Source organism: Mesoplodon mirus (genome assembly GCF_964341445.2).
Source record: "Mesoplodon mirus genome assembly, chromosome: 8".
NCBI lineage: Eukaryota > Metazoa > Chordata > Mammalia > Artiodactyla > Ziphiidae > Mesoplodon > Mesoplodon mirus.
The window spans coordinates 35,081,143-35,104,461 of NC_138984.1; the positions used below are offsets into that span (position 1 = coordinate 35,081,143).

Below are 23,319 nucleotides of genomic sequence, written 5' to 3' on the forward strand. Positions count from 1 at the left end.
TTTTTTTTTTTGAGGACAGGAAAAGATAGGTATAAGAGAGTCTTCCAGATTCTACAGGTACAAAGGAATGGTTTTAGAAACACACCAAGACCAGTAGAGCTTACTCCTTCATTCATTCACCCAACAAATATTTACTGAGCTCCCACGTACCAGGCATGGTTCCAGGTTCTGGAGACACATAGGAAAAGCTCCCCACCCGCATGGAACTTACAGCAAAGTAGCTAAAAGCAGAGGCTTTGCAGTCAAGCTTTCAAATCCCGACTCTATTACTTAACTAGAAAAGTTAGAAAGGGAGTTTATTGTGCTCTGCTTGCTCACCTTGAAAATGGGGATAATAGTACCTATCTTGCAGTAATATTTATGAAAATTAAGTGAGAATCCCCGTAAAGGAATTAGCAAAGCACCTGACACATAGTATATTTTTAATAAATTTTACACCCTGGGACTTCCCTGGTGGCGCAGTGGTTAAGAATCTGCCTGCCAATGCAGGGGACATGGGTTTGATCCCTGGTCCGGGAAGATCCCACATGCTGTGGAGCAACTAAACCCATGCACCACAACTACTGAGCCTGCGCTCTAGAGCCCGAGAGCTACAACTACTGAACCCGAGCACCACAACTACTGAAGACGGCGTGCCCTAGAGCCCGTGCTCCACAACAAGAGAAGCCACCACAATGAAAAGCCCACACGTCACAACGAAGAGTAGCCCGCACTCACCACAACTAGAGAAAGCCCGCGCGCACCAACGAATACCCAACACAGCAACAACAACAAAAAGAATTTACACCCTGATCACTACCACCCTCAGGTTAGTCTTACCATATTATTGTTAGTTTCTTTCTTTTTTTTTTTTTATGGGTTTGAGAGAGTTAGATCCTTAGGAAGAGAGAATAATTAGTGGGCTGCTGAAGTGGCTCTGGGCAAGAAGCTGTGAAGAGGAAGAGAAGTTGAGACAGTTTTAAAAAAAGGTGGTGAGGGGCGCAGTATTTACCAGCAATCGCACTCAGGAGAATTGAAAATATATGTCCACACAAAAACTTGTATTAGTCAGGGTTCTCCAGAGAAAAGAACCAATAAGATAATACAGTGATATGTATAAGAGATTTATTACAAGAAGTGAGAGCCCTCATGTCTAGTAATAATGTTTATTGCCAGACTCCTGCACTCATCCCAAATGTTCAGCGTTAACCAAGTGAGAAAGTTAACTAGGGAAGAGACATAGGAAACCCCACAGAATCACCTAGACGAACTGGGCTGTTAGGAAATGAAGAAATGAAACGTGTTGCACATAATTAAGACTACTGTCAATCCAAGCAGGATTCCCAGCCTGGAGTCCTCAGAGAAAAATCGCTGGGAGGGGAATTGGAAACTGAAGAGCTGGAGGCCTAGAGCAGGAGTGTGAGAAGAAACTGTGTCATCCACTTCACATTAATTAATACTCTCCTGCTGTTCTGAGTCTCAGCTGCGTGTATACGTGGATTCAGGACCCGTCAGCTGATAAAAGCCACAACACAACAGGAGTAAGAGTGTGCTGTCTGGTTTCTTTACCTGTCAGTTAGCCACCTGAGCCCAAGGGCGTTGTAGATGTGGCCTCAAGCCCAGTTATTTGTATTGTTCCCAGAGGCAGGGAGAGCTTGAGTCAAGGAAGCAGATGTACAAATGCACCTCAGGCCAATACCTGTTCTTACCTCATCAAAGAGGCCCCCTGCTCCAGCTCCTAGAGATTCTGATTCTACGCTCCTTTCCATTTTTCTCTCCCATCAGACCATGCCACTCTCTGCCCTCCCTCCCCCTGGCGTTTGTGTTCAGATTCTCTTTCTCTGTCATGCCCGCTCATACCATGACTAGTAGTAGTCTCCCCAGCTATCCACCTGTGTATGTCCCCAAAAGTTACCCCCTCTTGGTGTTACCCCTTCTATTCCAGTTAGCCCCAGGCTATGGGGACCTGCCCCACTCCCCCATGAGCCCAGAGCAGGCCTCAGGACTCCAGTTCTCTGGTCCCTCACTTGTCTGGGTCAGGCTCCCTGTACCAAGCACAAAGCCATGGCAAGTTCTAGCTCAGTGGTTTGCAGCTAAAATTAAACAAACAAAATGGACAAATAACATTAACTGGCATTTAGTACGTGCTTACAGTGTGTGTCAGGCACTGCCCTAAGTTCTTTACAGGTAGGACTCATTCACTCCTCCCAACCTCCGTATGAGGCGGGTCCTGTTATTAACTCATTTTACAGGAGAAAAACTGAGCTACCGAGAGGCTAGAAAAACTGCCACAGGTAACAAGCTAAGCCATGGCAAAGCCATGATTCAAACCCACACAGTCGTATTCTAGGGCTCAACTCTGATCACAATCCTATAATACAGAAAAATACAAATATACACTCAGTCCCTGCCTAAAAGAGGCCCCTAACTCAGCAAGGGAAGCAGACAGTGGATTATAGCCACAAATTCACAACAAGTCATGGCTTTATCTTTGTGGTTCTCCTCATACAACAGATACACATCCTGCACCAAGTCCAGCTGGGAACTTCCTGCTAACGCATGAAGCATAACTGATTACAACCAAAAGAGGAGGACAATTACACAATCTCTTTTAAAGCAGGAAGTTACTCACTGAGAAAATATTTTCTCATTCTTATGTGAATACTAATGGCTAAAACAGAAAGAACACGTCTTGTACATCAACTACACCTCAATTTAAGAAAAATAAAATTAAATAAATAAATAAAGGACACATCTATAGCTCAGGAGATAGCATTTCTTACATCCATCCAAATATAGGACATGAGAAAGTGAGATCATACATGAAATCCTGGGAAATTCAGCTTAATATTTGCTAATTTGATCTTCTCTTGGATTCTCTTCCCATAAAACTCACCATGGTAACATTCTAAGTGAGCCTAGAAGACAGTTCTGACTCATTCTAAGAGAATGTTGAGAAGCTGGACAACTGTGGAAATAGAAGGAGCAATCCTTTCAAGAAAGAGATAGGGATTTCCCTGGTGGCACAGCGGTTGAGAATCCGCCTGCCAGTGCCGGGGGGCACGGGTTCAAGCCCTGGTGCCGCAGAGCAATTGGGCCCGTGCTCCACAGCTACTGAGCCTGCGCTCTAGAGCCCACGAGCTACAACTACTGAAGCCCGCGAGCTACAGCTACTGAAGCCCGTGCTCCTACAGACCGCGCTCCTCAACAAGAGAAGCCACCGCAATGAGAGGCCCACGCACCGCAACCAAGAGTAGCCCCCGCTCGACGCAACTAGAGAAAGCTCGCGCGCAGCAACGAAGACCCAACGCAGCCAAATATAAATAAATTAATTTATTTAAATAAATAATTTTTTTTTAAAGAAAGAAATAAATAATTAAACCAAATGTTATTGTACTTATCTAGGCTTTTCTTCTTTTTTGATGCATCATCAGTGACTAATTCAGTTCGAGTCAGACATCCAACAACTGAGCAAAAGAATCGATTCAGATCCAAAGTTGACACACAGGTAGTACACACTCAGGCCAGTAACCAAAGTCCAGGGTGACAGAACTAAGGGACACATTGCCTCTAAGTGAACACAAATTTATCCTTTTTTTTTTTTTTTTGGGGGGGGTACGCGGGCCTCTCACTGTTGTGGCCTCTCTCTTTGCGGAGCACAGGCTCCGGATGCTCAGGCTCAGCGGCCATGGCTCACGGACCCAGCCGCACCGCGGCACGTGGGATCTTCCCGGACCAGGGCACAAACCCGTGTCCCCTGCATCGGCAGGCGGACTCTAAACCACTGCGCCACCAGGGAAGCCCATCCTATTTTTAATGTTCCCCAGAAAAGCTTTCAGAGTCTATCTAGGTGAAATGATGGGGTATCTGATAATACTGAAGCCCAGAAAACTTTCCATTTTAAACCCCCCTTTGGATCCCAGGACTCCTCCCTGCCACAGCATCCAGCATGGAAAGACAAGACTGAAGCTCACCAACTTTCATAAAGTTTGCCTTTGTGCCAGAGACAACGCTATATGTTCCCCCAACCTCCTTTCATTTTCCTCATGACACACAACTTGTCTACTGTGGTTGGATGGGGCACATGAGTTCTAACCAAAGGAATGAGGGTGGAAATGATGCATATCACTTTCAGGCCTGCCCCTAAAGTCTCTTGTGAGATCTTCCACTCGCTTCCTTCATCCACCAGCCAGATATAGAGGATCCTGAGGAAAACTCCAAGCCCTCAGATGATGACGCCACTGATGAGCACATGGAACAAAGCTCTACAGTACCACCTGCACCAGACTGCAACATGAGTGAGAAACTACCCTTCATGTGTGAAACCACATTTTGGCATTGGTTTGTTACAGCAGCTAGTGTGGATCACTCGATGAACACAGCTTGTGTGTGCCGTGATCTCACTGTGATCTCACTGTGGGAGCATCATTTCATCTGGAGCATTCACACCTACCTGTGTCATTGCCAATGCAATCAATTATCAGGCAGATTCCCAGGGGCTTGCTCTGCATCTTGTATCTCTCTTCCAGTACGTGCTGGAGAGGAAAGCAGGGATTGTTAAAGACCCTAAACATTGTTTTTTTTCCTCAAGATTCCACCCATGTGATCTTTTCTTTTGGATTTCCTTAAATTTCCTTTTGGCAGGTGAGTCACTCAATAGACACAGGCTGAAGTCATCACAGCTGACATTTCCCTTCCATATCAACAAGCTATTTCAGTTTCTATTTAATTTTAATAAAAATTGCAGTCTCTTTACGCATGTCTTAGCTTTGTGGGATAAAGATAATTTAAAACACAGAGAAAAGATGGGTCATATGTTTCCACAGTAACCTGAGATTGGACAAGTGATATCTTTCCAAACCAATACAAAAGGAGGCCTTTCTATTATGGAGAAGAGGTATCAGCATAGAAAAAGTCAGAACAAGTCAAGGTTCAGTGTCACTGCTTATTTATATATTCAGCCATCACTCAGCTGAGAAGAGAAATGCCACTTTGGAATTTTCCTGCATTCCAAGGTTCACTAATGCAATCCACTTCAACATCTTTCTCTTTGCTACATCCAAGGTCCCCCTTTAGAACAGAAGAGTTCTCAGAATAGCACACCCTCAGCATCCTGTTGTTACAAAGAATTCTTAATGGACAGATATTTTTAAAGCCATCAGTGTTCTCCACAGATACTGTGCTTACAATACAATACCAAATCAGATCATTTATTCTGTACCTGAGGTAAAAATGCTTCTGATTCCTGAATGGGTGTCTTCACTGGTTCTCCTGAGGGATGAGAGAGAAATCATTTACAAAGCTGAAGGAGAACTAGCCCTAATCCTAGTCCCTGCGGGCTGCGTTTCTTTATGTCTCACCATTTTTCTCTCCCTATTTTCTTCCCCCTACTGTCTTTTCTTTCCCCAGCTATACTCAGCCCCAAGCTTCTAACCTCACACTGAAAAACCTAACTGATAAGAAAACACAAGTCCCCATGCTAAACAGGGGTTATGTAGAAAAACTGCTTAAATAGAAGTAAAAGAAGCCTCTCCCTTGCCCTTCTCCAGGTAAGGACCCAGTGACTGCTGAGGTTTTAACCTGATAGGGAGAATTTAATAAACTAACCACCCAACAATATCAATAGCTTTACTGCATGTGCTGAAATTGTGCACAATGCCTCAAGGGAACAACCTTAGAGACACAGAGAAGGGAAAGCTTTTGTGGGTTTGCCACTTATAGAACAGATGGCCATGTTTTCTTAGTCCAGTGATATTGGGAGATCATAAAATAAAATGTCAATGGTAAGATAGGGGACAGTGGGCTTAGGAAATATAAATGAACCTAGAGCAAACTCTGTAGATAAAAAATGACTTTACTAGTCCCGGGGAGGTGGAGAAACCACCAGTTTTGAAGCCATAAAGGGCTGGCTGAAACCCTAGCACCATCACTAACAAGTCCTGTGATCTTGGGCAAGTTTCTGAAGTCTCAGGGTGTGTTGGGTTTTGTTTGCCTTGTTTTGTTTTTTAATCTCTGAGATGAGCATCTAATTTATGACTGCTGCAAAAATGAGAAATAATGTCTAAAGACAGGCAAAGAAAATGCCAATATTTGGTAAGGTTTGGGGGAAATGAATACTTTCAAATGGTAATGCTGTATAAGTTGAAACAGTCTTCTTTTTTTTTTTTTTTTTTTTTTGCGGTACGCAGGCCTCTCACTGTTGTGGCCTCTCCCATTGCGGAGCACAGGCTCCGGACGCGCAGGTTCAGTGGCCATGGCTCACGGGCCCAGCCGCTCCGCGGCATGTGGGATGTGGGATCTTCCCAGACTGGGGCAGGAACCCGTGTCCCCTGCATTGGCAGGCGGACTCTCAACCACTGCGCCACCAGCGAAGCCCTGAAACAGCCTTTTTAAAGGACAATTGGCAATACCCTTTAAACCAACATTCTGCTTCTAGAAGTTTATCCTAAGGAAATAATAGAGCACGTGTGCAAAAATGTCAAGGAGATGTACTGAAGGACTGTTTGTAATGGCCCTAAGCTAGAAAGAAACTAGAAGTCTACCAACATGAAACTGGTTAAATAAATTATGATATATACAATGGAATACTATGCAATGTTAAAAAGGATATGAGAAATATTTATGTATTTGACAAGAAAAGATATGCAGGATGTACTTAGTGAAAAACAGATTACTGAAAAATATGTATAATATGGAGCCAACGTACTTAAAAATTTTACATGTGTTTGCGTGCATATACCTACATATACTTACTAGAGGTACACAGATCAAACATTAATAGTGGTTATGTCTGATACTCAGAATTAAGAGGAAATTTCACTTTATCTTTTTGTATTTTAGCAATCATGGCTTAACAGAATTTTAAAAACACGCAAAATAATATATGTAATATGTCCATCTCAGTTCAGGGCACTTAGCACTTACTAAAAGTGCTTAATAAATTGTAGTTATTATCATCATCATCCAGTTGAAATCTATTTGGAAGTCCAAAATAATATGAATACTTGATTATTTTAAACTTCTATTAGATTAAGGTCAAGTTATCAGGATGCTTTTCTCTTTTACTAGCAAATGAACCACATCCAGGCAAAAGCAGGCAACTAGCTCTCCTAAGGATCTGCAGGGCTGTTGGGAGCCTCACTTACCTCACCTGTTTAATTACCATCAAGGATAAACCTGCCATCAGGCAGCCCAATGGAAAAAACACTGATTATTTTAAATTCCTATCCAAATCTACCAGGTCTCCCATTTTAAACAGCTAATTCTCACCACCTCACCAGTGTTTTAAGAAACATACTGTCACCTCAGAAATTAATTTGCTCCTCAACAGCTTTTGCTGGAGAGCTGACTTTTACATAGGGAATGCTGGGCATGAGCTGCTCCATCTGGCTGAGCTGGGCAGAATGCTTGCAGGTGCACACAGACAGCATGTCGGCTGAGTCATGAGGTGTTGCCATATAGAGGAGGTTTCCATCAGGCCACTGCCCTGCTCTCTGCATTCAGGATCGCCCCTGCACACAAATTCCAAGCTCCTCAGGGAAGACTGAGTCCTCCTTACCTGTCTATGCAGCCCCACCTCCGGGAGTTCTTAAGTACTACAGTAAGAGACTGAGTCTCAGCCCTCACTTCAAGGAGGACTCAAGACAAGCAAAAAATACACTTCTTGAAAATGATGGGATCAAGTGCTGATGTTTTAAGAGCGATGAGAGGGATCTTAAATCCCTTAAATCTTATGGTTGAAATGACTAGGTGTTTTTTTTTTCTTCCTTTCTTTGTAGGGGTGGGGAATGTCATCTGTACAGTATCTAGATTTATTACATGGGCTATAAAACAAGATCCTAGTAACCTTTCTTCTTCCTGCTGCTAGATATTTGGTTTAACATGGTTCATTACCATGGCTAGATTAATGTTTAACATGGCCTGGTTATAGTTCTATTTCAGGTATAAATGTTGTATCTCTTAAAAAATATAGTCAAGATGATGAAGCTGATGAAGTAAAAGGTGTTTAAATTCAAATAAGCTAATTTGATAGATACCTAGAAATGCCAATGAATACATTTTAAGAGTTTAACTGTTTTTTATTTTGAGAACTTAATTAAAATATGTAGATAAAAGAAAGGCAACTCTAAAAATGCAACATTCTGTACTTGAATTATCAATCATTTATAAAGAATGAATATAAAGAAAAGCTGGTCTTACTCTGAGTGTCACGTTGTCCCATGATGAGTCTGTGTTCTTTACTCCTCCCATTCTGGAGCTTCAAATATAAAAAATAAGGTCACACTCCCTATTCATTTTTCAGAGACATTATATTACACCTCTTTAAATATCTCGATAGGATTCTTACCCAGGAAAAAATAAAAATATCAATTCACTGTTAAATTATCCAAAGAAGGCTAGCAAGAGCCATTAACTCCATAAATCCATATTCTATGGCCAAAGTAGCAATTCAAAGTGAAAATACAATGAATGTGTAAATATGCTCAACTAGCATTTAGAAATGGTATAGGAGAGTTGCTACAATAGCTCCAAGTTAGAAAAAGCTGTTGGAACATGCAATTGACATTCAACCTGATCTTTAACACAGAGGCAAGGTACAGTATGGTTAAGAGTGGGAGTGGGATTCTGCCACTTACTAGCTATGTAACTTTGAGCAAGTTCTTTAACTGTATGTCTGTTTCTTTATGTTCAAAATGAGGATAATAATAGTACTTACCTTATAATTTTTTTGAAGATTAAATGTACACAAAGTACTCAGCACAGTGCCTTTTAAGCACACAGAAGTGCTTAATAAATGTCCAGTTATTATTTTTCTATAATGCCTAGCTACACATAAGCCACATGTGGGAGTGGTTCTTGAAAATTAGCTACCCTTCTGAGGGCCAGAATGGGATGAATCAGAGAGTGAAAGACTGAACAGACCCCTTCTCTTCTCAGATGACAGGTCCTGTGTAAGGTACACATAGCACACACTGTCAACCATCTGATACGCTCAGCTTTCAAGTGACAGTTCTCCTCTGAAGCTATCCTAGCCAAAAGAGAGAAGTACACTATTTATTAAGCTGTGTCTGTAGCTAAGTCTGTGCATCTAAATGAAAGAAAAACATATAAGTTGCTTTTATCACTAATAACCAATGACTTAGCCAGAGGATAATGATATTAGATAGAATTTGGAACCCCACATAGGTGTGCATTCACTTTTACATACTATTAAAGAGATATAACATGGAATCAAAGCTAGATTTATTGCAGATAAATATAAAAAGCATTATATTACAGAGTCACAACTTTTTTTTTTGGCTGCACAGTGCGTCTTGAGGGATCTTAGTTCCCCAACCTGGGATCAAATCCGTGCCCTCTGCAGTGGAAGCACGGAGTCCTAACCACTGGACCGCCAAGGAATTCCCACAACTTCTTTATTCTATAGTATGTTGGTATCATGTGTTATTTAATGCCACCATAATTTTTAAAGCACTTTTGCAGCCTTGTATGAGTTAACATCCAGGTATTCAGTTCCCAAATCTTGTGAGGAATTCACTGAATCCATATGCCACAGTGCCTGCTAACTAAATGAATGAATGATCAGGGTCACAGATTAATATTGCAAATTTAAAGAAAAATTTACACACAGAGCATGTGGGTTCCTAATAGGCTACATGGACAGTGAATACAATTACTTGCATTAACAAAATAGAAAGACAATAACAAAAATATGGCAGGCTTTTAACTAAGAATGACAGTATAATTTATGTTAGATAGACAATAGCAGAGAAAGCCCAGAAAATCTGGATCTGAATCCTAAATCAGTTTTCTCTCATGATTTGGTATCATAGAGATTCAGAAGGACAAAAAAAAGCATATTTAATTCTTGAAAAAAATGACAGATATATCTAAGCTATGACATGATACCATGTAGTTTATTAAATACACCATGGTGTAGAGAAAGGAGTATGGACTGGCCCAGGTCTGGCGGTAGGTAGAGGTGGGAAGTCACTTAATGTTCCTTAGGCCTAAATGTCCTTATTTATTTAATGAGGGTGTTGGACAGTATAATGCTTACCATCCATCTGAGCTCTGAAATTCTATTGCTTAGTGGTATCTCTTACAGATTATATTCTCCACAAAACTATTTTTATGACAGGTATAGTCAATATGTTCATCACACACTTTTATGAAAGTGCTTATGATTTAATCACAGATTATAAACTGTGGTCTAAGTCCTGACTACAAATTCCACATATCCTTATATGGAATGAGGATGAGGATGAGATTACACTAAGGTTAACTTCTCAAGATAAAAGATTAACCGAAGCACAGTTCTAACGATAACCTTGCACCACTGACCAACACAACAACCAGAAGTGACTACATATTATTTATGGTCACAAATCAATCACTCAGTAACATCACTCAGCAACAAAAACACTTTTGTTGAAATCATTAAAAGAAGCTCAATGAAAAGCAAATGCACAGAGAGGTAAATACAAGGATATTTATTTTGAAGTATTGTTTTATAACAAAAGGTTGCAAATAATCTAAAAGTCCACATATACAAGAAAAGGCTAAACATACTGATACATCTAGAAAGTGAAACTATGTTCCATCATTAAAAACAATGATTGAATAAAGGCAGTCCCGTATGATTCATACGAAACAATTTGTAAGAGTTCTCAGATCAGCAAGTGGACATAGCGTGCTACCATTTGTACAGAAGAAAAAAATACAAATTAAATATGATATGTGATATGATAGATTATCTCTGGATAGAAGAAAATGGTTAACAATAGCTGCCTCTGGGGAAAGGAACTGGGGTAAGAGGAAATATACTTTAAAAATTCTTTTAGCACATTTTGAATTCTTTGTCCATGGGCATGTCCTACCTATTTTTACTTAAGAAGCTAAATTTTCAAAGGAACAAGTGAACAATGAAAAAAATGTTTGTATATGTAGATACACACACAGGAAAACAAAAAGACTAGAAGGGAATAACTGTTAACATGGAGGTGATTTATTTTCTTCCCTTTATATATATTTCTCTGTATTTTCCAAATTATTTCAATGAACACATGTTAGCTTTGAAATTATAAGAATGTATACATATTTTAAAACAAATGCACATTTCTGTCACAATTTTTTTCAGATATTAAACGAAGTACATGCTGGGAGAATGTGTACATTTTTATCAAAGTTCTGAAATTGTTTCATGCTGGGATTCCACACATTTGCTCCAGACTCACCCTTAGGTTATATGAAGGATCCTTTATACTCAAGTTTGGCAGAGATGCCTGGAGAGCATTTACATAATTTGTTTCCACTCCTTGAGCTGCAAGCAGAAGACAGGCTCTGAGTTAAGATTTACAAATTATCATCAAATGAATCTTCAACACTGGCTCAGTTCATGGTCAATCATAATCTTTCAAAATACCCTAAACTTTCCAGCCACCTTACTGAATTCAAAATATCAGATCAGATGACTCTTCTATCGATGTCATTAAGAACAGACTAAAAATGCTACTCCTGTTCTTGATCTTGAATCAGCCATTGGGGGGTGGGGGGGGCAGGGCTGTGTGTAGATCACTGAGTATCAGCCATGCCCTGTGGTGGTAGTAGACTGCTAGCAGAGCCCACGCTGAGTGTGAGTCTAAAAGACAACAGGTAGGGGTGCCATGAGAGAGAAGGCCAGGGTGCGCTGGTCCCCTTTATGGGAGGAGGGGTTCTCAGCAGAAAAGATGCCCTTTTGCATGAGGAGGTTTTGTGCAACTGGAGACGTATGCAGGGCAGTTGTAGGACCCCAGTGATAGGATATCATCCCAAGTCAGGCCAAACTCTGGAGCAAGGCAGCAGGGCTCAGCATAGACTCAAAAGCCCTGAGTGCCCACAGCGCCACCAGCCAGTACAGAAAATGGGGGTGCAGACTCTTTCCTGAAGACCAGAATGTTAAGAACTGCTTGGCGGCATTTTGCAGAGGGCCAAGACTGTGTGGTCAGGGGTGCTGGGTGATGAAGTTAGCAGATGGGGGGTATGGAGGATATAAAGGGTTCTGATCTCTAGCCACAGGCTGGTGGGAGCTGTGGACCTTCGGGTTCTGTTCCATCCACCCGTCCAACACACGGGTCTCTACCAATGAAACCCACTATGCACAGATACTTCCTTAGGCCACAGAGAGGCCAAAATGCTGCTTACCAGACTGCTTGTATTTCTGGATTTTTGTCTTCAGGTCTATTCTGTGGATGTTCCTTAGGCATTTTTCTAATAAATCCAAGTGATCTGGAGCAACCAGGTTTAGCTTCTCCAATTCAATCACAAGATCCAAGAAACTCTAAGAGAACCACCAACAAGAAACAAATGTCAGTAGGGCTGACTATTAGGCCTCATATGCAAACCTCAGGCTGTGTAATTTATTAGAGCAAGAAAATGTGACCAGAGGAGCCCTTTCAGTGACCTTCAGTGATCCTAAGCCAGACCGCTCTGTTTTATAGTCCTTCCAAAGCCATGAGCAAATTACACTCCTGGAATTTACTCAGAAAAGAGGTACGTCTTTGGGGGGCCAACCTGTACCTAGGTTGGGGATAGATACATGGGCCATTTGTGTCAGGAAGGATTGAGAGAGCAGGCCTGAAAATAAAATCCTCCCAAGTTCAATCTCTTCCCAAAAGCCAGGCTGGTGTTATACTGAAAAACTCTGAGGGCTTTACTGAAAAATGGAAGTGAGAAGGTAGCTAGGGAAACGTTTTTACTAGAAAAATTCTAATGATACAGTTTTGAAGTCCCTAAAATGTTTTAAGCAATGCTGGAAATTCCAACTCATTCTGACACAGCAGACATGAGGTGGCAAAATTACAGGGTTAGGGTATTTTGCTACTCATTCACCCTGGACCGTAGGGATTGTGAAAGAACTATATTTCAGAAATAGGCACTGCTTTTGGTGTTACTTCCTTTCTGTTTAACATTTGGTTACTAATGTGCTATCTTTATTTTTAAATTAATAATGATAATTAAATCTACATAAATGATTGGGAAATAAGTTGATTAGGGGACACCAAAAAAGGAGTTGTATTTTTTCATTTTCCTTCCCAGTTCGCATTTGATGGTGGGGTCATACTGTCACCCTATATTCCCACATTTCAGAAATGAAACAACAATCATTAAGGAACATGAGGAAATTCTTAAGCAATGATTTACCAGAGTCCTCAGAAGCAGGTCCTTGGTGGACATACTGTCACGTACTAGAGACCCGAGCTTTCCCTGGCCTGTCCATGGGTCAGAAGTAAGGCCAGCTGGAATTTATATACTTTTCCAGCGATCACAGCATCCCTAAGATCTTCACCCCTACCTCATTTGCAACCCCAAATCTGTACTTTTGCCATTCCCTGGATACATCAGTCTCAAGGACCTTTCCCTGCCCAGCTACCCTGAAGCCTAATGACTCCACACTGACCCTGAGACCGCTGAGGAGTCAGAGAGCAAAGATGGGAGTGGACCGGCATTTCCTCCTGTTTCTACTCAGCATGAGCAGAAGGGACTCCGTAACCCTCCCAGATGATCTGTCAAACCAGGGAGAGAAGCTGATGTATAAGCCAGGCCTATGAATTTTACACAAATAAAGGATAAAATACAAAGATGAAAGAAACACCCAGGGCCACACCAGCCGATATCACTCTATTTCCTCTCAATTTATGAACCAATTTTCTTCCCATCAATGTTACTATGAAAAATAAAACCCATACTCTTCTCCCTTCCCACCTTCACCCCCGACTTGGTCCTCCCTGCTTAAGTACCTGTTTCCCTATCTTCACACCATAGAGAGCACCCCTCCAACTTCCAATAGGCTCTTGGGAACATGAACGAAGAAAAAGAAAGAAAACTCACCTTATCCTTGGCTATCTTGCCTCGGCCCATATAATCTCTCATGAGGAATATTAATGAGGACACATCAGATTTATCCAAACCCTCACCAATCTCCATCAACAGCACCCTGTAAACGAGATAAGTTTCTTTAGTAAATTCAGAGACCAGTCCTAGTGAGAACTCCAAGAGCCTAAGCCTCCTCTATGTCAATAATTGGTTAAAAGACTAATTCTTGCCCCCATTTGAATGCGCCCCCAAGAAAACAGAAAGCTTAGATCACCCCAGGAGGAGATCTTAAGGGAAGTCAAAAAGCAAATTTATCCGTTCCCCAGTTTTCAATAGGAGATGGTACCTCTTTTTACAACTGCTATGAAAAGAACAAGAGAATAAAAACTTCCCCAAAGGGTTTCCCTGGTGGTGCAGTGTTTGAGAGTCCACCTGCCGATGCAGGGGACACGGGTTCGTGCCCCGGTCCGGGAAGATCCCACATGCCGCGGAGCGGCTGGGCCCATGAGCCATGGCCGCTGAGCTTGTGCATCCGGAGCCTGTGCTCCACAACGGGAGAGGCCACAACAGTTAGAGGCCCGCGTACCGCAAAAAAAAAAAAAAAAAAAAAAAAACAACTTCCCCAAAGAATCCCCTAGCTCCCCCAGAAGTTATAATGAAATAAATTAAGAACCTAAATGACTAAGACGAAAGACATAAATAGAATTCAAAGTGATCTTGTCTTCTCTGTTTAACAAACCCCCAGTGATACTGATGCTACTAATCCAGGGACAATACTCTGAGTCACAAGATTGTGAAGCAAAGTAACACCTGGGCTATCCTGGCCCACGCCCGAACTCAAAGGTTAAAAGGCATCTAGATTGGGATTGTGTCTGTAAATATCTCTGTCTAGAAAGCCCCTCCTGACTTAGCCACCTCTGTTCCAGTTGGAGTTACCATCATGCTTTATCAGGGCTCCCAAGGACACCTCATGATTGTCATTATTACCTTGACATTGCCGTCATTACTTAGAAGCCTGTTTTCCCAATTAGACTCTAATATTCTTGAGGATGGAAGAGTCTTCATTCGTTTTGCTTTAGTGCTTACCAAACACCTGGCATAGGTCAACCCACAATAAAGCCCACTCAACAGAGGAATAAATGAATCTAGCACTCCCAGGCCTCTCTACTCAGAGGCCCAAAGGAACCACCTCCATTCACCACAGCAAGGAAACAAGAGATGGAGAGAGTCCCCTGACTTATTCACAAAAACCCAGTCAGTGCCTCCCGAAAAGTTTTAAGAAGATTATGACATCATGATGGTTGGAGAGGTGGAAGATGATCAAGAATAACAGCAACAATAATAATAAACCCTTATATTTGTAGAGTGCTGCCCAGTTTAAAAAAGTACTTCACATAATTTAAAATAATAATAATAATTTTTAAAAAGTACTTCACATACTAAATTATCACAATCGATCCTCACAAACACACTTGTGAAATCAGATATTATTATTTTTAGCTTCACAGGTAGAAAAACGAAGGCCCAACTGATGTCAGTGGCTGGCTCAGCCTACGTGGCTTGTAACTGACAGTTCTGAGGCTTCAAACAGGACTTTAGACCTCAAATCTCATATACGTTCCAAGGGTCACACTGCTTGCAACTCTCTTTAACATAGTTTTTAATCATGTACATCACCTCCAAATATATATTATCAATATAACTAAAGGCTGGTGGTCTGGAGAAAAAGGAATCACTGATTTAAGGTTACAAATTATCTTTCTTTCCCCAGAAGCGCAGCCTTTCCGCTGGTTTCTGTGCTCCTCTGAACCTCCAAGAGAATATTATGTGAACAGGAGGAAGGAACAACTCAAAGGCTGTCTGAACTAGAGGGGACTCCAGTGGCCGTTCCTCTCCTGAACCGAAGGAGGTCTAGAGATGGTTAATTGAAGAAACGTTCAATCTGGGCTCCCCAGAGCCTTCGGGAACAGGGACCTCACAGAAAGCAAGCCCACCCCACTAATTTCCTCAGCAGGGGAAAGACCGGAGGGGGTTCAGGAAGGATCACAGAGCTCTACAAAGGTCAGGAAGATTGCTGTCAGGCTTGTTATTTCCTTTCTGAGTAACCGGAAATTACCAGGCTCTGACATCACAGGCTAGCAAAGAACACAGCAGATCTCACAATCAGAGAGGCCTGCAAGAGTACTAGCTCTTAGTCACTCCTCTCTCTCTCATTCTACCCATCAGGCAAACACATACCATCCATCCCTTCCTCTTTCATTCTGATCTTCTACCCAATTACTTTAAGCAGACATGCCCTAAGAATTCAGAGTTCAGAGGAATGAAGTAACATCGATATGGCAAGAGGATCAGTGGGTAGAGAAAGTCATGAGGCTGCTTTTCCTACTGTCCTCATTTCTGTGACTCTGAAGTCTAGACCTCCTCCCTCCCTCCCACCAGTCCAGCCTCAGGAGGGGCTGATGAATTACCTATAGTCCGAAATAAGATGTGGGTGCCTGTGCAGGAGGGCCTCCGCTGTCCGTCTGTCCATCTTCAAGACCCTCTTGAGCAAGTCAAACCGCCTTACTCTGTAGAGCAGCTCAGCCAAGCTCACAGAAGACAGCTTTCCTTTCTCTCTTAAAACATCCAGAAGGTCCCTGACATTAAGTGGAACCACATCTGCAGCAACGTCTCGGCACAGAAAAAGAAGCATCTCCTTCTCGTCTTCATCAAGTGCTTCTTCCACCTGATGGATGACCTCAGCAGACATCCTGTACAGTGTCATTCCAAGGAACAGCAGTAAGGAAAGTCTAGTCCAGTCAACAGAAGGCCATAAAGCTACCGATTGCATTTCTGATGGTTTTCTTCATTTCTTTCAGAATCCTTTCCAATGGAGGAGTTCTGTGGTTAAAAGGGAATTTTTAAAAATCCTCCTATCACAGTAACTTTTGCCTAAAACTCTAGGTATAGGCTCTTTCTTTCTTGCTGGTCTCTCTAATCTAGCAGATTAAATTCATATTGTTAAGTCTACAGAAAGCGATCCTCTCAGTAGACAAAGAGACTGACCCGAAATTCAAGACAGACAAAGAAGATAACCTACATTTTAAAGGAAATGAGATCAGAGACAAATTACTTCCCCAAAATCCCATGTGCTTTATCAGAACTTATCAGAATGTAAAGTGTGGTAAGGGGGAGATCACTGCTAGGGAATTAATGATGAAGTGGCAAATGATTGACCTTGGTGTGGGGCAAGAGGAAAAGCCCAATGACTAAGCTGCTTTCTGGATGAGAGAAACTGAGGTCACAGGGGTTAACTCCTTTTCGGTGACCTCCCGGTAGGCTTGAACAAATACAAATCTTAGCAAAGGGGACCCTCTGCAAGGTGTCAAAAATGATGGGAGAAAACACGTTTCTGTCCCTACCCCATCCCCTTTTTCCGGTTGTTCTGCTTTGAAACCCTTCATTCACACCTGCTGCCATCCTCCCAAAACCCAGGCCCTTTACACAGCATCATCATGAATGCTCATGGGACCTGCCACCATGGCTGAACTTAGGCCTTGTCAAGTTTTGATCACCTCTTTGGACCTCGAGCCCCTTGGAAGAGTCAGAAGTCTGCACTCACAACACACTGTTGGACGGCAATTATCACTAGAGATCCTGATGGTATCAGTGGAAGGAAGGAGGTTGAGCAGATCTGCAGAAAGGTCTGGGAATTGGGTGCGAACGGTGGGGAGTTCATGCCATGGGTCTATTCTAAACTTCTTGCATTGGAACTCAACCTATTTTCTTTCAAAATTTAAGTTGCAAATGGGGGTCACTGTCTAAAGTTTCATAGCCATATTTTATGTTAAATAAGCTCTTATGTTCTAGGAGAGTACCCTATCTGTTTCTATCAGACAGCATTTCAGGTTAAAAGCTAATCTTAGCAAAAGATAACTGGAAAACAACCTAACTGTAAGTTGCTAACTGTTGCTACATATTTGTGTACAAGCATATTTATGTATTTATATAGCAGGATTTACTCAAAGGAACACTGAATCTACTTTAGTTATTTATATACAATCTCAGTTCACAAAAGATGAGGCATCTTACAATAAAAACATGTAAGTAGAAAAAAATTTTATATGAGAACAAGGGGGGAAAATATTAGGTAGAAAGTCAAAATGAGGTGGAGGGATAAAGAATACAATGCAAATATGCAGGCCAGAAAGACCTAAACAGATTTTAGTAGACCTTGAATTTGTCCCAAGCTTCCTGGCAGTCAAAGCAGAAAGGGATATAGGGGATGTTAAACAGCTCTTGCTGTCAAAAATAAGAAAAATTGAAAGATTCTTAGAGGAAGCATAATTTCCCTAGAGTTCCAGAGTTCCCCATCAATGAAAATATTAGTGAGTACTTTAGTGTCTGAAATTAACAAAATTACATTTATTTTAAATTTTGGTTTTTAAAAATTTTTAATATTTGACTTTAAAATAAATCCATTCATTCATACCTTTCACACTGGCCTTCTCCCCAGTAGTCTAAATGGGTGAGTTCTTAATAAAAACAGACATTTTAGTTAATGTAGACTTGTTAAAAAGTATTGGCGTGTCTATGCCAATCCCATGCTCATTCATCCAAGCCTCACTTAAATACGGCCATTCTAAACAACTGGAGAAATGAAATTTAATAAATGATTGTTTACTGAAAGTAGAAAAACTAGTACTCAGACTACTTTATTATTATTTTTTTTAATCTGAAAGCTCAATACTAATTTTATGTGTTCTGCAGAGCCTAAATCTGTACTCCACTCACAGGCTAACAGGACTTGAACCTAACCACTAGTTTCCATAAAAGAAGGTCAAGTTCTTTTTCTATTCACTAAAAGTCACAATTTTGTTAGTTGCTGTTATTATAAATTAACCTGTAAAATATTTATACACACTAGAAAGTATAAAATAAGTAAACACAAGAAGAAATAAGATGTTATCTACATTCACCAAACATACCTGAAATAGAACCAGAGCTACTAGAAATGAAATGTTCAATTCCCTCTTTTTAAAAACACTAACAGGGCTTCCCTGGTGGCGCAGTGGTTGAGAGTCTGCCTGCCGATGCAGGGGACACAGGTTCGTGCCCCGGTCTGGGAGGATCCCACATGCCGCGGAGCGGCTGGGCCCGTGAGCCATGGCTGTTGAGCCTGCGCGTCCGGAGCCTGTGCTCCGCAACGGGAGAGGCCACAACAGTGAGAGGCCTGCGTACCGCAAAAAAAACAACAACAAAAAAAATAAAAACAGTAACAAACTTTTGTAATTCATAATTATCAGTGATATAATCATGCCATCAAGAGCTAACAAAATTAGATAATGTTTTAAAAAATATTATCTGCTCAGTTCACTTCCTCCAGCCATTACACCCAAGGCTGCTTTCTGCCAGTCACGCACAATCAGCAAGAGAACAGGCATGCTGTCTTCCCTCTGTACTAACAGAGGTATAGTTTGGCAGTAAAATCCAAATTACTCGGTGGTAGCATCTGGCATAGTCAAAGAAAATATCAAAAGGAAAACTACAGATCCTGTGCTGACCCAGGCCAACCAGATGCAGCAAAATACCAGTGCTTATATGTTGGGGTGGTGTTGGGGACAGTTAATTGGGACTAGAGGTGATAGGCACTTGAGAGAGGGGAGCATGAAAGGAAGAAGTAGGGTTACAGTCCAAATAATCACTACTTTGCTGGGGTTTCTTTTAAACCCAAACCAAGAAATTAACATAAAAATTACTCTCAGACTAAGGAAGCCCATAGGGTCTTTTTTTTTTTTGAATACAAATTTTTTAAGGCGCTTTTTAACATTTCAGACACCATAAATAGCAAAAAATAAATATTGCAAAAACAATACAAAAAGATTTAAAATATATAATTTACATATAACCATCATGTAAGTATATGTCTTCGTTACACACATTTTATTCATAATCCTGTTTATAGCTTTATTTTATTATCTGTTATGGTTCCAGTAATATAAGTTATATCCTTTATAAAAGCCTTGTAATATTTTTACTAGAAGTCAAGCCCACAAGGTCTTGAGAGGCAAACTCCAAACCACCCTATAAGGTCAACTTCCCAGCCCAGGGGATATGAAACATCCATTCTGCTGGAGGTGAGCTCATGATTAAAACTCACCATGCATAAACATAAAAATCACCACGACAGTAGACAAAACAAAACTCACACCCTAGGAACGTACATCTGAAAGAGTTTAAAATAAGCATCTTAAAAGTTTCAAGGGACTTCCCTGGTGGCACAGTGGTTAAGAATCCACCTGCCAATACAGGGGACACGGCTTCAACCCCTGGTCCGGGAAGATCCCACATGACACGGAGCAACTGAGCCCATGCGCCACAACAACTGAGTCTGTGCTCTAGAGCCTGCGAGCCACAACTACTGAGCCCATGTGCCACAACTACTGAAGCCCACGCACCTAGAGCCCATGCTCCCAACAAGAGAAATCACCACAATGAGAAGCCTGTGCACCACAACGAAGAGTAGCCCCCGCTTGCTGCAGCTAGAGAAAGCCCACGCGCAGCAACAAAGACCCAATGCAGCCAAAAAAAATAAACTAAAAAAAAAAATTTCAAGAAGATAAGGGCAATTTCTGAAATGTGACAGGCCAAATCAATGGTTCTTAATCAGGGGCAATTTTGCCCCTCAGGGGACATTTGACAATTTTTGGTTAAATTTGAGATATTTTTGGTCATCATCACCAGGTGGTGCTACTGGCATCTAGAGAATAGAAGCTAGGGATGCTGCTGAACATTACACAATGCATATTCCCCTCAACAAAGAATTATCCAACCCTAAATGTCAATAGTGCCAAAATTGAGAAACCCTGCACGAGACAATCTGAAAAAGAAAAATGGCTATAATACACACTGAAATGCTAAAGAAAACATAAAAAACATTTGCTCAAATATATAGTTGAGCATTTAAGAAAGTAAGTAAACTTGTACGAGGGCAAAAAGAAAAAACAACTCAAAACCACAGTGCTGGTTCTTTAAGATTTGCCATATACAATAGCATTAAAACATGTAGGAATGATTCTAACAAAGATATGCAAGACATTAACAGGAAAAAAAACTATAAAATACTATTGGAAGGGCTTCCCTGGTGGCGCAGTGGTTGAGAGTCCGCCTGCCAATGCAGGGGACACGGGTTCGTGCCCCATCTGGGAAGATCCCACATGCTGCGGAGCGGCTGGGCCCGTGAGCCATGGTCGCTGAGCCTGCGCGTCCGGAGCCTGTGCGCCGCAACGGGAGAGGCCACAACAGTGAGAGGCCCGCGTACCGCAAAAAAAAAAAAAAAAAAAAAAAATTATTGGAAAGACATTAATAAAGATCTAGATAAATGGAGAGCTTTACCTTGCTCATGAATAGGGAGATTCAATATAATAAAGACATGAGTTCTCTAAAAACGATGCTCTATGGATTAAAAGCAAGGGACTTATGAGGCAGCAATTTATAAATAGTTCAACAGTAATTATGAGAAAAAGAGAAAAGTCCACTGCAAATATTATACTTAATGGTGACATGTTAGAAGCATTCCTTTAAAAATGAGGCTCAAGACAAGTATACGTATGATCATCCCTTCTATTCAACATTGTACTAGAGGACAGAGCTTAGCACTAAAATAAGAAAAAACGGTTAGTTAGAGTATAAGCATCGGAACCAAAGAAACAACTATCATTCTTCACATGCAATAAGATTTTCTACTTGGATAGGAAACCCAAGTATACCAACAGACAAAATGTTAGAATTCATAAGAGGTTAAGGTTTTGAGATATATGATTAATAAATAAAAGTCAATTACATCTCTGTACATTAGCAAAAAACAGGAAGAAAATGTATATTTCAAAGAAAAAATGATACTATTTACAACAACAACAAAACCTGTAAGGTATACAGAATAAATCTAACAAAAGATACATGAGACATTAAAGAAGAAATTATAAAACTTTATTGAAGACTTCAGTTAAGACAGATAATTGAAGAAATGTACAATAATCATGGACAGAAGACTCAGTATCATCAAGATATCAATTCTCAAATGAATTTATAAATTTAAGCCCAATCAAAAATCCAAATCCAAAAACTTTTGCCATGGACTGTGGCAAGCTAATTTTGAACTGATATGAAGGAGAAAGGCCAAGAATAACCAGTATAAGCTTTAAGAAAAACCAGCTGGAGGAAGTTGCCTTAGCAGATATCAAGATTTAATACAAATGTATAGTAATATGACAAGGAATAGATAATAAAACAACTAATACACAGATGAGAACTCAGAAATTGATCCACACACAGATGTCTAGGGTGGTCCTGTAAGTCAATAGGGAAAGGACATTAATGTCCAGAAATAGTGCTGAGACAACTGGTTATCCATACATATAGAGAAGATAAACTGGGATCCTTTCCTCACACCATTTACAAGTCAGTTCCACATGAACTAAAGTCCTGGACATAAAATTTCTAGAAGACATTCTCCAAGAATATTATTATAACCTACAATTACAAAAATGATTTTGTAAGACATAAAAAGCATACATCCTTTTAAAAATGAAAAAAAGATAAAGAGCAGACTCAGAAGACAAACGCATCATATTTAATTAACAAAGAACTAGTATCCACAATGTAGAAAGCATTTCTGCAAATCAATAAGCGTAAGACAAGCGACTCAAGGGAAGAATAGGCAATAGGCAGTTCCCAGGATAAAAGAAAACTCCAAACAGCCATAAACCATATGAAAAGATATTCAAACCAAAACAGTATTCAGAGAAATGCAAATTTAAACTACAGTGAGATATTATTTCACATTGGCCAAATGCTAGTATCTGTTACCAAATGTCAGAGAAAATACAGTGAGATATGAAACCTTTTACATTGCTGGAGGAATTATAAACTGATATAGCCACTTTGAAGAACATTTGGCAATACTTGGTAAAGATGAGAGCACTCATTACTCCATGACATGAAAATTTCATTCCTAAGTGAATACCCTTTTAAAACTCTTAGACAGATATACCAAGACATGTACATAATGTTCCAGGCAGCAGTAGATGGTATAGCAAAATAATGGAAACCACTTAAAAGTCTACCAAGAAGAGATTGAATAAAATGTCGCAGTGCTTTGATGAAATACTATACAGCCCTGAAAACGAAAAACCATGAATGAATCTCACAAACAAACAAAAAACAAAACAACAAAACAAATATTTTTGCTAAGGCAAAAAGTTACTAAAGCATGCGTTCCATATAATTAATTTATATTAAGGTCCTAAATGTTAATAATAACACCATATATTGTTTAGGAATATATGTGTGTGTTTGTGTGTGTGTATACTGAAAACATTAAAAGGGATTAACAGAATGTGACTAGATAAAAATACAAAGGGGAAATGACTGAATTTGTAACATTTTACTTCATCAACTCGGCAACAGGTATATAGATAGTAAAATAAATATACCTCTGACCACATT

At 40.6% G+C, this 23,319-nt stretch overlaps 1 protein-coding gene across 11 annotated transcripts in view; it reads right to left on the reverse strand.

Annotated features, from left to right (window-relative positions):
- LOC309809248 (CASP8 and FADD-like apoptosis regulator) overlaps window positions 1–23,319 on the reverse strand; it is a 91,896-nt gene that overhangs the window by 58,778 nt on the left and 9,799 nt on the right. For 7 of the 11 annotated variants that reach the window (XR_014294832.1, XM_082630226.1, XM_082630222.1 and 4 more), the window contains exons 2-8: window positions 16,302–16,713; window positions 13,849–13,954; window positions 12,163–12,298; window positions 11,217–11,302; window positions 8,179–8,236; window positions 5,201–5,250; window positions 4,433–4,514 (exon numbers count right to left, since the gene is read on the reverse strand). Coding sequence is in view for 10 of the 11 variants with exons in the window: in XM_082630226.1 (XP_082486352.1) it covers window positions 4,433–4,514; window positions 5,201–5,250; window positions 8,179–8,236; window positions 11,217–11,302; window positions 12,163–12,298; window positions 13,849–13,954; window positions 16,302–16,663 (880 nt within the window). In the remaining variant the exon portion in view is untranslated. Of the gene's footprint in view, window positions 1–4,432; window positions 4,515–5,200; window positions 5,251–8,178; window positions 8,237–8,901; window positions 8,985–10,456; window positions 11,303–12,162; window positions 12,299–13,848; window positions 13,955–16,301; window positions 16,714–23,319 lie in introns of those variants that run through there. The other 4 variants (XM_082630230.1, XM_082630231.1, XM_082630232.1 and 1 more) reach the window with 4 other exon arrangements.